The sequence below is a fragment of the Astatotilapia calliptera genome, chromosome 15 (assembly GCF_900246225.1).
Source record: "Astatotilapia calliptera chromosome 15, fAstCal1.2, whole genome shotgun sequence".
NCBI classification, from domain to species: domain Eukaryota; kingdom Metazoa; phylum Chordata; class Actinopteri; order Cichliformes; family Cichlidae; genus Astatotilapia; species Astatotilapia calliptera.
The window spans coordinates 10208087-10226218 of record NC_039316.1 but is presented as its reverse complement, the minus strand read 5'-3'; the positions used below and the strand labels follow the sequence as shown (position 1 = coordinate 10226218).

At 45.4% G+C, this 18132-nt stretch overlaps 1 protein-coding gene across 2 annotated transcripts in view; it reads right to left on the bottom strand.

Annotated features, from left to right (window-relative positions):
- mthfd1l (methylenetetrahydrofolate dehydrogenase (NADP+ dependent) 1 like) overlaps positions 1 to 18132 on the bottom strand; it is a 59054-nt gene that overhangs the window by 1355 nt on the left and 39567 nt on the right. For both annotated transcript variants that reach the window (XM_026194394.1, XM_026194393.1), the window contains exons 23-26: positions 17125 to 17228; positions 16812 to 16989; positions 15442 to 15549; positions 15193 to 15345 (exon numbers count right to left, since the gene is read on the bottom strand). In XM_026194394.1, coding sequence (XP_026050179.1) covers positions 15193 to 15345; positions 15442 to 15549; positions 16812 to 16989; positions 17125 to 17228 — 543 coding nt within the window. The remainder of the gene's footprint in view (positions 1 to 15192; positions 15346 to 15441; positions 15550 to 16811; positions 16990 to 17124; positions 17229 to 18132) is intronic.

The window sequence follows — 18132 nt, the reverse complement described above, 5'->3', positions numbered from 1 at the left end:
TAATCAAATGCTAGAGGTGGATTTATAAGCTACTGAATTAATGGATGTACTTAAAATCCTTTTTATGTGACAATCCACGTTTGCTAGAAATCAAAAAGGTGCTCAGATGACATTAAACTCATCAACAAACAATAGAATTTGAAAAGAAAAAAAAGAATATGTCTGTTGTCTACTATTATCCTAATCTAGTCGAATTTCAAGAAAGCTTTTAATGAGTGGACATATCCGAGGAAGCACACGCAGCTGGTACAGATCTTCTCATGAAACTGTCAGTGGCCACAAAAATCAGATAAGAAGTTAAAATTACAATCTATATAATGACCTCACATTAAGGCCGTCACCACAACACAGCTGCTCTACACCAAAACACCATCTGCCAACATTTAGCATCACAACTTGTGTAAATTAGACAGAATAGGGTCATTCCACACAAGCTCGATAACTGTAATCTAGACTTAATTTAACTCAAGGTTAGCGGTGATGAATACGCCCGCAGAAAATGGCAGCTTTGTTTTTACTGTTGTCAAAATATAAACGAAAAGAGGTCCTGCAGGTACGAGACAGTTAATAAGCGCTATGTGAAGTCAGAGAGAATCACAGTTTTGATTTGGGCATTAAGAAGCTCAACTGAGATATATCTTAGAGTTTTAAAAATAGAAAAACATAAACGGAAAAATGTTTAGAGGGCCTTGTAATTATTTTACATTAAAAGGTTTTGATCCATCACATCTGCCAGAAAGACTTCGTGTTTAAGTTTCTGAATGACAATGAGTCAACAGAGGAACCGTCCTGTTAATCCTGATCATGTCTACAGTGCAACGAGAAAGCTTGTGTCAGTTACAGAGCATCACGTGGAAGTACATTGAGACTGACTCTAGAAGAAGAAAAGAAACATAAGAGGCTGGAAATGCTGCCAAAAGAAATTTGACATTATCATGGTTCACGAGATGATGACATCAAGCTATCTAAGCAACTAATTAAAAGTTATTTAGTCAGGTCTGGGTCTCTGTTACATAGTCGGGGGGGAGAAGGGCATGTTTTGCACAGTTCAATGGATCAAAGACTCCTATGTGACTCATAAACTCCTTTTACTCTCTCAAAACCCAGCCGGTTCATCCCGTCCAGACTCAAAAGTAAATTATCTTGCTCATTAGACAGACAGCGACATTCTTTGCATACCTCCCTTCTTCTGACCCAGGAGCAGTTTTATGGACCCACAAGTGGGAATTAAACAGGAGGAAGTGGGCAGTGAGCTTCCTGTCTGAGGAAACATGGCTCTGCATACTTGCAGAAGCACAAAACAAGGAGAACGTGCCTTCGCAATCTCACAGAGCGGATAACAATTCCTCAAATATGACTGCTGTGACATGGGCGTGTCCTTTAAAGTCCACCGTCAATGCTTACATCCCAAATGAATCCAACTAAGAGGTCCCAATGCTCTTTCAGTTGCCAAAATGAAACAGAGAGGGACCATTAACAAATAAAATAAGGTCAAAGTTCTTTAAAAATCCAATAACATGATCAGTGTAGCCGTTCTCCAACATATTATTAAAAGTTCTCTGTCCATGCATCCATGGGAAACAGGATCTACAAGGCTAAGAGGAGTTGGTCAGGTAGTTTGTGGCGTTCCCACTTTTGGTCAGGGAGCAGGTGCTGCCCCAAATGAGGGAGTTGAACTATCTTGAGGCCTTGTTTACGGCTGAGGGGAGAGTGAAGACTGACAATGGTTTGGTGTGGCGTCCGAAGGACACTGCACCAACGAATTGTGTTTGAGAGAGAGTGAAGCGTAGAAGAAAAGATGTCACTCTACCGATCGATCTACATTTATACCCTCACCTTTGGCCACAAGTTCTGGGTAGTAATGGAAAAAAGAAGATTACAGATAGAAGTGGTGGAAATGCAGCTTCCTTTGAAGGGTGGCCGGGGTCAGCTTTAAAGCTAGGATGAGGATTGGATTGGTTCACCAGTTGAGGTGAATGTTCTGGGAAAGACCCAGGAAAAACTGGCGAAATTACACTGAGGGAACCCCTTGGTGTCCCCTGGATGAGTTGGAGGAGGTGGCTAGGGAGAAGGAAGGCTAGGCTTCTCTAGTTAGACTTTAATCCTGGCAACTGGGCCTTGGATAAGCAGCATAAAACTGATGGATGGACAAAAAACGTACACCACTGCTATGCTACTGAGTTATGGTTAGGCTAATTAAAATACATGATCGTTCTCAATTAAATGACATGTTGGTGGTCTCTTTGCTGCCTGATTTGGATTATTGAAAAAGTTGTACAGGACTTGAATGACAATTAAATATTTTTCAGGGGTGGAGTGCGGGGGGACTTTCACTTTAACTGCAGCATTTACTGCTCCAGTCACTTCATGCCTTTCTGTTTATACCACCTCCTTTGCTTTGCTTCTAGCGCTACCAATATCTAATCTAATAAAGGAAAAGCTCCGCAAAAATCATCATGTGATATCAAAAAAATATTTTTCTGTCTACATTCCTTGCCTACATTCCTCACCAATTTGGATAATAGTTCTGGAAATCCCCCCTCCCCCTAAAAAAAAAAATAATAATTTGGGTTATTGTTGGATGTTTTGATTATAACTATGTAGACTGATGAGTTAATTGGCTAAAGAAGGAATGTTTCTCTCTGTGAACAAACATAATAGATAACAAATACTTTATTTATCCCAAAAGATTGGAATTATTGTGTTATAGCAGCCAAAACATGAAAATAACTTGTAATAACATTAATATAACATAAAAATATAAAAATGTTAAAATCTAATAGGACACACTAAGAAGCCTAAATCTAAAGGGAATGCAGGTAGTGTGACATATGTGAAACATCTGTCCTTACAATCATAAGAAAACATTTTGAAATACTTAATACTTAATGATTGGATAAACGTGCACTTTTTTTGCAGCCACAGAACATAGACGGCTTGCACTCACTGATTCAGCCTTTAACTCCTCTGTATAGAGAAGTATTGTAGGGTCAAATGTGAGGCAGCCCTCACATTTGGGTCAAACTGGGTCATGCAGCAGGACAATGATCCCAAGAACAGCAGCAAGTCTACAACAGAAGGGCTGACAAAGAAAAGGTGCTGCAGTGACCCAGACAAAGTCCAGAGCTCAACCTGACTGAAACAATGTGACAGAACCTCAGGAGAGCTGTGCATGACAGATATCTGCAAACCTCAATCAACTGAAGCAATGTTGTAAAGAAGAGTTGGCCAAAATTCTCCACAATGACATGAGAGACTGATCAAATCATACTGAACGGCTGAGCTGAAACAGAGACAGTGTTCACTCACTATGTGTTAATAGACCTCTCTGCATTGAATCATATCTGGTATTAATCTCTGTCTCTCTTCCACAGCATGTCTTTATCCAGTCTTCCTTCTCTCACCCCAACCAGTCGCAGCAGATGGCCAGGCCCCTCCCTGAGCCTGGTTCTGCTGGAGGTTTCTTCCTGTTAAAAGGGAGTTTTTCCTTCCCACTGTCGCCAAAGTGCTTGCTCATAAGGGGGTCTTATGATTACTTCGTTTTTCTCTGTATGCATTATTGTAGCGTCTACCTTACAATATAAAGCGCTTTGAGGCGACTGTTGTTGTGATTTCGAACTGTATAAAAATTTTTAATTTAACTGAATTGAATTCGGTAAGTATTCTGCACACACATTTAATTAATATTTTTTATCAGGTATGAAAAACAGAACAAACATTTGTGATGTCCAATATGTACCTTGAGGCATCGATTGCACATCTGATACTGAAATTACCATATTTCCGCACTATGAGGTGCACTTAAAATCCTTTAATTTTCTCAAAAATCGTCAGTTCCCCTTATAATCTGGTGCCCCTTATGTATGAATTCTGGTTGTGCTTACTGACCTCGAACTAATTTTATGTGCGACACGGCACTCAAACATCTGTCAAAAATGTTTTAGTACGACTTCGTAAGCTACGAAGCCGCACCGCTTGATGGATTTTTGGAGCATTATGGCTACTGTAGTCAGGAGCCTCGCTGAGTAATCTGGGTCCAAAACTCAGTCTTCTTCAGGTCCCAAACTCAAACTTACACTGCAGCATCACCGAAAGTTAAAAACTGTCAAAATTCTTTCAACTTTGATAAAATGATCAGCATTGCTGCTTTACCAGGTGCAACAATTAAGTTTAACATCCAGGCATCCACGAAAACAGAATTTATTAAATTTAACGGAGTTAGCCGTTAGCAGGAAGTTAGCTCGCTAGTTTCCACCTAAAACATGATATAGCATGTTCTGACTGAGAGATTTCTGAAAAAATTAAAACGTACAGCTCTGCTATCACTTCCAACGTAAATGAAGACAGAAAACTAAACAGCAGTGACTTTTATAGGGTTACTGAAATTGGACTAGCTGGTATATAATGATGTACTATGTGATTGCTAGCAACACCGCTATGTTAGCATAACATAAACACAGTGAAGCTGGAGGATGAACTCTAACTTTTTTCCACTGATAAAAGTTAACGTGAGGGTTCGCATGGCAGGATGCTGTAAACGGACCAAACTTCAGTCAGGAGAACAACTGAGATAATCCATCCACAATATGAGGTTAGTCATTAATATACTGCAACAACATGGGAATAGAGAGAATTCAAAATTAATGAATTAATGTTACAGAAGTGGAGGAAACAAGAAGAATGAGTTGAGCAAATTTTAACTTATCTGTCTGTTTTGTTTCGCTTAATGCGCCTTATAATCCGGTTCGCCTTATGTATGAAAACAGACCCGTTTGTCGACAGTGCGCCTTATAATCCAGTGCCTTGTGGTCCAAAAAAATACGGTAGGCTTTAAAAATCAGATCCATTTGGATTTAATAGGAAGCTGTTCTTGATGTAATTTGATATTTTTGGTACTAAAATTAACCTTTTAGTGGAAACCCCCGGCCCGATAAAATCTCATTTTAACTTGTCCACCTGTAGGATTTACTCCACCACCCTCTAAACTTTATAGAAATGTGTGTGCCTACATTAAATACACTAATTATAAGGCTTATCATTGATGAATCTCACTTTAGCCATGGATCTCTGCATTAACCAGAACAAGAAGCCATGTTTTGGAAAATCGTTTTGTTCCATATTCAAATATTAAATTATTTTTCCTGCCCTAGCTAGCGTGCATGCTCCTCATGTCATAACAATCAGCTGATAAATAATGAACAGAAGCATCCGATTAAGGGCTTCCATTCAGAAAAAACAGACATATGACATGTGATTAGAAATCGTTACGGGGGAAAACTCTGTCCCTACAACTCTAGACTGCTTTTGTGATGACTTCTGTGTACAAATGCAAATGTTTTCCATTCCTGTAATAGAAAGCAAAGCTGCAAGGAATAAATTCATCCCCTTGTTCTGCAACAAAATCCCAGTTTCACTTTATTTACTTGAATGAAAGACTACAAAATGTCAGCTCACAGGAGGAGGCAAATCAAACCTTATTTAAAAATATCAATTCCGATTCACAAGTAAAAGGTCCTTTCACTTTTCTCGTCCTTGAATGAAATATTGGGCAGCACATTTAAATATAAAAAGGTAATAAAAAGTGTATGAAAACCTTTCAAAGTGATGAAAGCAACAAAAGATGTGCTGTTCTGCCAGTCCTCCTCTCAAGCCTGAGAACAAGTTGGCACTCGCAAAAACACATAACACTCCGTGGCTAAAGTTGGAAAGCCCATTCAGGCAAATAAGTCCCTTCATTATGCCCAAACACAATGTGCCTTTGTTGGGGAAAGCCCTGGAGGAGACAATGTAGCTGGTTTTTTACCCCCCACTGGTTTTGGAGAAGTGTCTCGGTCAACAAGCAGCAGAGTTTGAAAAAGTACTGAGAAGATTATGAAATCTAAAAGACCAAAAAACACTTGTGTCAATTTAAAATGAAATAAGTGAAGTCCATAACAGTAAATCTTTAAAAGTCACACAGATTCTCCACAGTTTATTTGGTTATTGAGTAATGGGGTTTTTATTAAAGCTGTTTTCATTTTAAGATTTATGGTTCATCTGTGTCTGATAGAAATCAATGGATAAAATGTGAAGAACAGATGAGATTTAACAAGTTTTAGATAGGGCTGTGTGATATGACCAAAATCTCATATCCCGATATAAGAATTCTATCGTCCCGATAACGATATAAATCACAAAACTGTAACATATTCTGTAAATTCTGTGAATCTCGGGCAGCTCGACTTGCGGGAAGTGTTCCCTTTCAGTCGATTCACTCGGTACAACACATAAGTATGGGATATCACGCCCTCGCGTGTCCTGGCTGAAGAAACCTTTATTCACGCCTTTACGGCAGATGACGTGTGATGACACGCGCAAGGCCCCGCCCGCACATATAGCCGCTGCCATCACCGTCATCCCTCAGTTCTTACGCTCTTCACCTCGCTGAGAACACCTCTGCTGAGTTGGGCTAGCTAGCTACTGCTAGTTAGCTCCGTTGTCTGCCAACTTGAACCTAGCTTAACTGCCCCTGTTGGTGTTAGCCTCCACCGCCCAGCTGGTGCGTAGGCTGCCCGCGGAGCGCTATTTTCAAGTTTTTCTTGTGCAGCGTTTCGCTTTGCGTTTTGGGAATGGACTCCAAACCGAAGCGAGCAAAGCAGAAATCTTCTGTTCGCCCCTGTCCTCAGGGATGTGGTTTCTCTTTGCACGACAGCGACCAGCACGATGCCTGCCCTGTCTGCCTGGGGATCGTCCACGCTAGGAGAGCGTTGACGGAGCCCGAAGCTTGTGCGTTTTGTCGCCAGCTCCGACGCTCGACCCTGGAAAGACGGGTGACGTTTGTGGAAAGAGTGCTGGGACGCTCGGCTGTCGCACGGCATGACCCTCTTCTTTCCGAGTCTGGAGCCCCGGCTTCGTCCGAGTCCGAAGACGAAAATTTTCAGGTCGATGTCCCCGCGATTAGCTGGGCTGACCACATGGAATACGTTGACGGGTTAGCCGATGACGGACCGGAACCATGCAGGAGCGCTGACGGGCTTCAGCCTGGGTTGAAGCCCGCCAGCGCTCCCCAGGAAGACGATGACGTGCTGGACATCGGCCTGGACATCCATGGTTTGTCGGAGGATGAGCAGGAGAGCTCATTGTCGACCCAATATGCCGCCGCTGCTGCGCCGGTCGGCCACGATGACACCTCTCTTTTCTCCCTGTTTCGCCGTGCCGCTGAGAAGCTGCAGGTGGACTGGCCCTCTCCTCCACCAGCTCGGAAGCCGTCGCGGTTTGCGGGTTTTTTCCTTCCACCGGAGCCCGCAACGGCCAAAAACTGCCTCCCCATGTTCCCAGACTTTCTCTGCGAGCTAACAGCGTCATGGGACAAACCTCTGTCTACCCGCGTCACTGTGCCCGGCTATGGACAGTACATGGAATTGGACGGCGCCGAGGGAGCTGGTTTAGCTAACCCACCCCCTATGGAGCCGTCTCTGGCTGCTTATCTGGCCCCGTCCCATAACCATGGTGTCGGTGGCCCCGCAACTCTGCCGTCCAAGCACTGCAGATTCTCGGCCTCGCAGCTGGAGAAGATTTATCGGGCTCAGGCCGGCACCGCTCGAGCCATGAGCTCCGTCACCATGCTCCAGACGTACCAAGCAATGTGCCTGGCGGAGCTTGGATCGCTGGTTCCGGCGGACAGCCCGCTGTCACCTCTTCTTAACGAGGTTAGAGTCACCACGGATTACATCCTCCGTGCGTCTCGCTGTGCAGCGCTCTCCCTGGGCAGAGGGATGGCTTCGACAGTGGTGGCGCAGAGGCACCTGTGGCTGACCCTCTCCGACGTCCCTGATAGAGACAGAGCTGTGTATCTGGACGCACCAGTGTCTGCGGCTGGGTTATTCGGACATTCACTTGAAGCCATTCAGGCTAGATTCGATCTGAGGAAGAAGCAGACGGAAGCTCTGCGCGACATCATCCCCAGACGCCAGCCCCAGCCCAAGCCCACTGCTAGCTCTCACAGGCCCGCCGCTCCTCTGACAGCTGGCAAGAGACCGGCGCCCACTGCTGGAGTGGGAGGGCCGCCGGCGAGAGCACGTACTCCGGCCCGAGCTCCACGCCAGTCGGCCTGGGGCAAAGGCCCTCCCCCGGGCCCCCGATGGGACCCGACGCCCAGGAGGAAGAAGCCTCAGCCCTCCTAGCTGTGATTGCGAGTGGGGAAGGGATCCGGCAGCAGGGAGACGCTGCTCTTACCCCTCTGTTGCCGCACAAGAGGTGCCGCTTAAGTTCTGTTCAGGTTGTCAGCCCCAGAAGGCGCTGCACTTCCCTATCGCGGTCTCCCAAGCACATAACCCCTGCACACGGTTCAGATGTGTTGAATGTTCAAGCGACCACATCGAGTGTTCCCGCTGTTTTTCATTGTTATGCCCCGGAAAAGGTGCACCCAACAAAATGTATAAATGTACATGTTCCCATGTTGCAATCAATAAAGAGTGTTGTTTACTCTCAAACAATCTCAAATGCTCAACCTGCAGGTGAAATGAGCCAGGTCAGGCAGGGGATGCAGTCCCCTGCAGACACACTGGGGGGCGACGGCGCCCCGCCGTCAGTGCTGCAGGCCAGCCGGCTGGCTGCTCACTTCCCTCAGTGGCGCGCTTGCGCCCCCTCTCCGTGGGTGCTGCAAACCGTTGCCATGGGTTACCGGTTGCAGTTCCGGGTCAAGCCGCCTCGTTTCCAAAGAGTCGTGAACACGATTGTCAACCCCGAGGCAGCCTTGGTACTCAGAGAGGAAATACAGGCGCTATTACAGAAGAGAGCAATACGGGTGGTCCCCGCTTCGGAGACGGACAAAGGTTGGTACAGCCGTTATTTTGTCATTCCGAAGAAAGGGGGAGGGCTTCGTCCCATCCTCGACCTGCGAGTCTTGAACACGTACCTGCGAACGTACAGGTTCAAGATGCTAACACTCAGACAGCTCCTGAGTGCAGTCGGCCCGGGAGATTGGTTTGCGACAATCGATCTAACAGATGCTTATTTTCATGTCGCTATACACCCGAAACACAGGCAGTTTCTGAGGTTTGCATTCGAGGGCGTAGCCTACGAATACCTAGTGCTGCCGTTCGGGCTGTCGCTCGCTCCCCGCACCTTTACGAAATGTGCCGAGGCAGCGCTAGCGCCCCTCAGGAAGAGGGGCATCCGCATCTTGGCCTACCTGGACGACTGGGCTCTCGTGGCTTGCTCCAGAGAACAGGCGGAGACGCAGCTGTCGCGGGTTCTGTCACACATTCAGACACTGGGGTTCTCTGTGAACTTTCAGAAGAGCTCGCTAATCCCAGGTCAACAGATCGCTTTTCTCGGTCTGGAAATATGCTCTCTTTCCAGCCGCGCACGGTTGTCAGAGCACAGAGTGGCCGCGTTTCATCGCTGCCTCGCTCAATTTCAGCTGGGACGCAGACTGCGTTTCCAGACGATATTGCGCTTGTTGGGCATGATGGCATCTATGATCGCCGTAGTGCCGCTTGGGCTGTTGAAAATGAGAGCGTTTCAACGCTGGACTCTCTCTCACCGTTTGTGTGCTTCGCGTCACCTCCGGAGGAGGCTGCCGGTAACTGCGTCTTGCATGCTAGCTCTCCGTCCTTGGAGGGAGCCCGGGCTACTGCACCAGGGCTCTCGGATTGGGAGGGTGTTGTTTCGCAAGGTGGTGTCCACAGATGCTTCCCTAAGTGGGTGGGGAGCGCTGTGCGAGGGTGCGTCAGTGAGAGGGATCTGGTCCGCGGCTCAGCGCCAGCTGCACATCAACCACTTAGAGCTGTTAGCAGTGTTCTTAGCTCTAAAGCGTTTCCGTCCAGTCCTGCAGGGCCAGCATGTCTTAGTCAGGACGGACAATTCAACAGTGGTGTCTTATATAAACAGGCAGGGAGGAACACGCTCTCTTCCCCTGTTGCAGCTGTCTCGCTCTCTGCTGTTATGGTGCAGTGTTCATTTTCTGACTCTAAGAGCCACCCATGTCCCGGGCCACCTGAACCTGGGGCCGGACCTTCTCTCCAGGGGGGGTCCTCTGGTGAGAGAATGGAGGTTACACCCTTCAATAGTGGCTCAGATTTGGGATCTATTTGGCGAGGCGCAAATAGATCTTTTTGCTTCCAGGGTGAATGCTCACTGCCCCCTGTACTTCTCCATAATCGACCACGATGCACCCTTGGGCTTGGACGCGCTAGCGCACCAATGGCCAGACGTGCTCCTGTATGCATTTCCCCCAGTGGAAATGATATCTCCAATTCTGGAGAGGGTGCGTCGGCATTCCCTCTCTCTGATCCTGGTGGCCCCTTGGTGGCCCGCGAAGTCGTGGTATGCAGAAATAATCAGCCTGCTTGCAGCAAGTCCTTGGCAGCTTCCTCTCCGCAGGGATCTCCTCTCTCAGGCGGGGGGGGAAGTGTTTCATCCGCGCCCGGATCTGTGGCACCTTCATGCTTACCTGCTGAGAGGTTAAACTTGGTTGCTAAGGGTCTGCCACCTAGTGTGGTAGCGACGATTCAGAGCGCCAGGGCCTCGTCTACTAGAGGCTTGTACGCTTACAAATGGCGAGCCTTCGAGCGATGGTGCCAGGACCGCCACACTCTCCCATTTCAGTGCTCTATTGTGGATGTTTTGACATTCCTGCAGGAGCTGTTGGATAAAGGCCTTTCGTTTTCGACGATCAAGGTTTATTTAGCGGCTATATCTGCTTGTCATATCGGTTTTGACGGGGTGACACCAGGTGCGCATCCCCTCGCCGTGCGTTTTCTGAAAGGGGTTCGCCGGCTGAGGCCCGTGCTTAAGTCCAGTGTCCCGGCTTGGGACTTGTCTTTGGTGCTGGAGGCCCTTTGTGGCCCTCCGTTTGAACCCGTTGAGTCGGTAGATATGAAACTTCTTTCGTATAAGACCGCATTACTTCTCGCTTTGGCCTCGGCGAAGCGAGTGGGGGACCTTCATGCGCTGTCTGTGCATCCTGCCTGCACACAGTTTTCTCCTGATGGCCGCAAGGTCGTATTGCGTCCGAATGCCGCCTATCTTCCCAAGGTCATGCCTGCATCTTATAGTTCAATGGAGTTTGAGTTGCTGAGCTTTTGCTCCCCTCCTTTTGAATCTGAGGAGCAGAGGAGGGTGCATTCTCTTTGTCCGGTGCGTGCGCTACGCACCTACATTGAGCGCACTCGGGATGTCCGTTTGTGTGACCAGTTGTTTGTCTGCTTCGCTAATCCGCATAGAGGTAGAGCTCTGTCCAGACAGAGGCTGTCCCACTGGATTGTAGAAGCTATCTCGCTGGCATACAGCACCGGAGGTTTTGCGTTGCCCCACGGGGTGGGAGCTCATTCCACCAGGGGGATGGCGACCTCATGGGCTCTTTTTAGAGGGGTGCCTGTGGCTGATATTTGTGCAGCGGCTAATTGGGCGTCGCCGCACACTTTTGTGCGGTTTTATCGGTTGGACGTTACAGCCCCTTCGGTGGCTCATGCTGTCCTTTCTGCTGGGTCTACCACTCACTAAGGATGTGGTGGTCCCGTTCCGGTTCGGTGGCTGCTCTGCGGGGCGTGTATATAGGTCCCATACTTATGTGTTGTACCGAGTGAATCGACTGAAAGGGAACGATTAGTTATGTCTATAACTTCTGTTCCCTGAAGGAGAGGAACGAGGTACAACACAGGGTGGCCCCACTGAGCAGTTGGCTCGGTGAAGAGCGGCTATCGAACTGAGGGATGACGGTGATGGCAGCGGCTATATGTGCGGGCGGGGCCTTGCGCGTGTCATCACACGTCATCTGCCGTAAAGGCGTGAATAAAGGTTTCTTCAGCCAGGACACGCGAGGGCGTGATATCCCATACTTATGTGTTGTACCTCGTTCCTCTCCTTCAGGGAACAGAAGTTATAGACATAACTAATCGTTTCCAGCTGCGCATCATGTACCTGGAGTCGAGTGTTTTAACCGATGCATGAAACTATACATCTAGTCTAAGTCTAAGGTTTATTTTTTAGCACCTGGCGGCTCTTTTTTTTATTTTTTTATTTTTTTTTTTACTTCTCATCCGTAAATAATCTGCTCTTTCACGTGATTCAGTTTATTTTGAAAAGTCTCAACAGGATCTTGAGCTTTATTGTGAAAGGTTTATGTGGAACATAAACAAGCGGACACGCGATGGTGTTACCGTCGTTGTTGCTAACGACAACGCATAAAAACAGGGGCTTGTCCGTCTGTAGTTTAGTTATATTAAATAAAGGAGAAAGAGAGAACTTGAAGAAATTAATATAGCCACTACAGTGACCATCAAAACAATGAAAAAATATTACCGTAAACAGTTTATTTTGCAACACCACAAAACAAACAATAGTGTAAAATGAAACGATAGACGTTTTTATATCGTCATCCGATATCTATCGTTATATCGAACAGCCCTAGTTTTAGATCTAGTCTGAACTCTGAACCGTGCACTTTGGACTTCTTACGTTTTTTACGGACTACGGTGCATCCTGTTTGGGGCTAAAAAAACAGTATCACTGATTGTCAATGAATGACAAATCCTGTACAGGTTTTTTGTAAATGTGTGTGTACTTACAGGTTTTTATTTTTTCATGCCAAACTTTTTAAACTTTTAATCTTTAATTTTGAATCTTCTTCTGTGATGTACTTCAGGCTGCGTGCTTGCATAGATAAATAAAGCCAAGCTTGTAAATTGTCCTTCGTTTTGCCAAAGGTGTTCCATTGTTTGTGAACCTTTGTACATTTACTGCTTATTTGTGGTGTGTATGGTGTATTCATTCTAATGCTACATGTATACTACCATAGACGCATCTGTTCATGTATGTTTGCTGCCTTGATGATGAAGAACTGAATAATGCGTTTAATGACGCTGTGCAACTTGATCAATCTCTGCCTCGTGTCTAATTTAACTTTAGTAAAGCTGCAGTTGAGGCACAGGTCAATTACCAGATAAATACATTTACTGGACCTGTTGGCCGGCAGGTCATTAAGATAACAGAGTTATCCAAAATTAATGAAAACTGAAACAGACAGCTGTTTTTTGCCATCACTGGACAAGAAAATCCATAATAATCTTTCAGCACACAGGGAATCCTGTGCCATTACTGGGCTTTTTAAAATAGAAACTCTACACTAAGATTGGAGCCAATCACAGGTTTTGTCAGGCGAGTTCAGGTAAGTTCTATGAAGTAGCAAGAAGAGCAAAAAATTCCAGATCGGAAGTAAGATGGTGTGGTGTGATTAAACAGAAGACTTTAACCTGGGAAAACAGGGTTCGATTCACAGGTGCAGCATGTATGAAGCACGTGTAGTAGGGATGTGGGCGACAAGTCAGCTGAATGCTAGATGCTGCAATTCCACCGTCCACTATCCAAGAATCCAGCCTGGACAGAAGCCTGCCCCCACCCTGAATGTTTAAGCCTGACTGTGGTCAGTTCTGGATGTTCTCCATCTTTTAAAGTAGTCTGGTCTTTTCTTCTTCCTGTTTAAACAACTAGTAAATTAGTCACCAGGAACATCCTAGTGTGTATCTAAGAAGCTGCTTTCGGTTGATACGTTATTCACATGGGGTTGCTGCAGCAAGAGGCTCCACGTATTTGGGTTGGCAGATATTTTCTTTAAATGCCAGATGCCTTTGCTGACCAAACCTCAATAGGATTTGTGGCTCCTTCCAGCATCAACCTGGGGATCTTTTGCTTGTTAGGTGAATGCGTAGACCACTACAACTACTGCTTATGGGTGGGGCTTAGAAGAGAAAAGGGGGCACTGCAGGAGATCGACTCGTATTGCATGCTGCAGCTTTAGGGCTAACTGCTATATCTGTTGCCTTTCTTAGAATTGATAAGAAATCTTTAATCATCAACCATCTTTAAAGTTTAACCAGAGAATATTCAGCCAAGGAGGGCGTTTCTATAAACCTGACTGGTTTAGGGTGTAATGATTCAGTGAAAGCAATTCTAACGGGATATGAATTCCAAAGACATCTATTGTTCCGCTTGCAACTCCTCCCATACATATCTGGAGAATCACATCAGTGCCTTCCTGACTCTTCACCCTGCAGACCCCTAACCTACCCATCGATCTAAAACCCCGCCATCCTCCTTCTTATTATCTTGACTGAGAGCTTTTCACCTCTTTCCGTGAAGGGAGAATTGAGTTCTTAGCTGTAATCAGAGCTAAGGCATCGGAAGTCCCCTGACAGTTCTATCGAAGAAATTATCTCATGGAGGTTTCTTGACTTTTTTCTTAATAAAGCCATTTTAAACAAAATAGCACAATTTTAACTGTGCCAGAGCAACAGGTGCTAACATGAAAATCATGCAGCGATTAGAAATGGTGTAATCTTTAAACTATTAAAAGTTTCAGTCTTGGGTCAGTGTGTCAAGCAGAAGCTAAGCCAATGAGTTCAGAGGACAAACAAAGAACTTCCTTTGGGTTAGAAGTCATAGTTCAAGAGATGTCAGTGTGCCAGTGGCTCCATAGGCAGCAGCACATCAAAGGCAGGTTGTGGAAAGTGGAGAGATGCCACAACCCTACAAGATGCCTTTCCAAGCATGGCCAGCGTCTCACACCTCTGGCCCAGCCTTTCAAAGCCAGGCCCTGAGGGCACACTGGTGAAACAGCGGGAGCCAAAGCACTCAGGAAGCCGCTTCCTTCCTGCCTGCCCAGCCCATCATCAAGCAAAAGGCTCCAGCCAGCCTTGTTTGCTCTAAGTAGGACTACATGGCTCAGGGAAAGCAACAGAGAGGACCAAAATCACACACACTCTCCGGGGACGAACTCGAGGGAGGAAGGAATTAACATTGACAGATGAATTAGCACATTCAAGGAACAATAATCCTACACACCCACCGAACCCTTGAAGATCAGAATGAGCTTCAAGGGTTGGAGAATGGAGATATTAAGCTTTGGCAAGGTTAAGGAACGGTGTCATGTTAACAAAATTAAATTGAACATTCTTCAAGAAAGAAGCAGCTGCACAGGCAAACGTGTAGGCACGAGAAACAAGAAAACACTTGTGGTGTGATTTCTGTGCAGACGTCTGCTTTACAGCCTACATAAAGCTGGTCCAAGTTTTCTCTGTAAGTGACACCAAATGCACTTTCTTATCACCTCTGTGCAGTATTGTGAAGCCAATCACTTTCAAAAAGCTCTGTGACTTCGCGCTATGAGGCATGGACCAAGACGTCAACGTTAACCTGCTGCAGACCACGTACCGTTCCCACTAATGGGTAGATGAAGCCAGCTCCAATGCTGGCACGGACATCTCTGATTGGCAAAACAAATCCAGTGGGTGCCCCCTTCTTGTCGGGCATGTGGGACAGGGACAGATGGGTCTTGGCCATGCAGATGGGCAATGAACCATAACCCTTGTAAAAGGCAAAAGAGAAATAGTCATTGTGTGACCTTGTCACAGAGGAAAGAGAAATGAGATGAGTCAGTTACTGCAGCGGCAGTGAGCTCACTTGTTGATGGTAATAATCTGTCTTGGTCTTGGCCTCTGGAGACAGCTCGATGTCATCGGCCCCGTACACTCTCTGGGCTATTGTTCTGATCTTCTCCACGATCGACATCTATCGGAAGGACAGCGCATCAAATGCAGGTGAACACACAACAGCTCTACACTCAAAGGGAAGTGAGGAAATTAGATTTGGTGAAGTGAACACATATCAGCGTGACATCAGAATCAAACACAGTTCAGCAAAATGAATTAAATATTTAAACTTTGAGCTCTTATCAGACATGTGATAGCTAAGAAAGCTGCCTTTATTCCTCTGTTAAAGTGACTTTATTCGGATTTTCTGCCCATTTGACTGAAGCCAAGTACACAATGTCATTTGCTTTTAGATCTTGATCAAGCCTGTCTCCATTTCAGGGGTATTTAGACAACAATCAATGATGGACTCATGTATTTGCAATTCTACTTTCTTTTAATGTGACAAAAGACTTCCGACAAACTGAAAGGGATGCACAAATATTACTTCTGACCTGGAAGACTGATGGCCTAATTTCTAATGCAAAACTGCCCGAGGTGTGGTTTGTAAACAAAGCCGACACATTCAGGTGTCATTAGATTAAAAAAAGAACGTTATATCTGATTCTCACTTGACACTACAAACCTTTGTTTTTCCTTTTTGGTCAAAAACATGTAATAACAGCGGATTTGAGCACTATGGCATCAACAGCTTATTAATGAGAAACATATAAAAACCATTTATAAACACATCTTTGACTTCTTTCTTCATCTCCTAAACTGCAGCTTGTCGCAGAATATCTCATCACTAATATATTCAGAATTTCAGCATCTTCGCTATGAGACACCATCACCTGCCAGGTGTATCGAGGTGCAGTTCTTCTGTATCATCCATCCGAGCTGCTAACTTGGAACTTTAGCAGGTATGGGATATTCTCACACTACCTTCTCTTCTGGCAAACATCCAAGCCTGAGGTTTTCTGTCTGACCTTCCCTCTAACTCGTCTAGCACATGGAATAATCAAAAGATTGAACACCTTATTATACAGCAGTTAAGGTTTGATTTATTAATTTAATATCCAATAAATCCTGTTGTTGAGAGCGCTTGCATGCAGGCACATGCTTACTGCTAATGGAGCCATGCACAAAGACACAAACAGCATAACAAGGTCAGTTAATTTAAGTCACAACCTCCTAGACTCGCTAACTCAAACCAGCTGATGTTTTTTTACTTCAACCTACTCTAGCTCCCAAAATCAACATAATTTACTAATTATCCAACACTGAAACAGAAGGAACAGGGATACCGCCTATCGTAGAGCAATAACTAAATAAAATTTCCACTACATTATCTGCACTCACCTCTGTGTTGTAGAGAAACTGGTAGTCGCTGGGTTTGCTGGCAGCCTCCTTCACAGCCTGGGCGAGCTCCGAGCAGCCTCTTCCACCCTGCGCCCAGTGGTTGCACGGCAAAGCGTCGGATGCGCCACACTCTTTCGCTATCTGACATACAAGGTCGATCTCTGCCTGGGTGTCTGTCCTAAAAGATCCGAGGAAAAAAGCACCATTAGCAGCGCGAAGCTGGCGTTTATATAAAATACAAATTAATCACAATTAGTAGCTTTACTTGCAGTTAGCTGTTTTTAAAAAAATATAGCCGTAATATACAACTTACTTGAAGACATTAACAGCAACCACGACTGGTACCCCAAACAGATGTACAATCTGGATCTGCTTCCTGAGATTGCTACGGCAGCCGCCAGCAACCAGGCTCAGGTTCTAGAGGTGGAAGAGAAAGAGGAAAGAGAGCAGAGGTAACAAACTGTTATTAAAAAACAAAACACATCTAACCCATAAAATGTGCCACAACTTGAACCAAAACATATTATAAATGTAATAGACGAGCTACACGTCCTGTAGCTTCATAACATCTGCGCTGCACAGTTTCTTACAAGGTGGATGTGTTCATTTGGCTTCTTTAAAAGAATAAACAATACACAGGGCTGTGTTATATTATCCCGCCCACGATTACACCGGTATATTATGCAATATAAAAATGTCACATTGTGTCACATCTTTTCTACACGAGTTTAAGTTCAGGGGATGCCCAAGAGCTGCACATCAGTTACTTTAACATTCCCCAACAACCTGCAAATTATGCAAGAAAACGGTTCCTGTTAAAGGTGAAATCACGGCGTGAGGGAGGAGATACTATCATCTGTGACCTAAATGTAAGCAAAATACTCCACCAAGCATCGTTGGAGCACTTCCAAGTTGCACTCCATGAGGGAGGAAGATGGTAGAATGGAATTTATTGATTCAGCTACATGGTGGAAAACCAGAGCTTTCAGCAGGTGGTTAAAAACCTGTTACACTTATATCGTGATAGAATTTCAAGGCCATATCCCTCACTCCGAGTACTATATAAGTCAGAAATAAGTACTTAAATGGTTTGCAGAAATCTTACATGCTAATTGTGTCCTGTGGATCTTTGTTCTATGAAAACACTCAGCCCCCGCCAAAAAGAAATTCCTGTCTTACTTAATACTGAAATTATTCTGTGTCATAATAAAAATACAAAAAACCCCTAAAAGATAACAAATGAGATGGAGAAAGTTTTCCTGCATCTTCAGCTCACCAGTGGAAAAAATGCTAAAGATTCTTGTGTAACTGATAAGCAGTT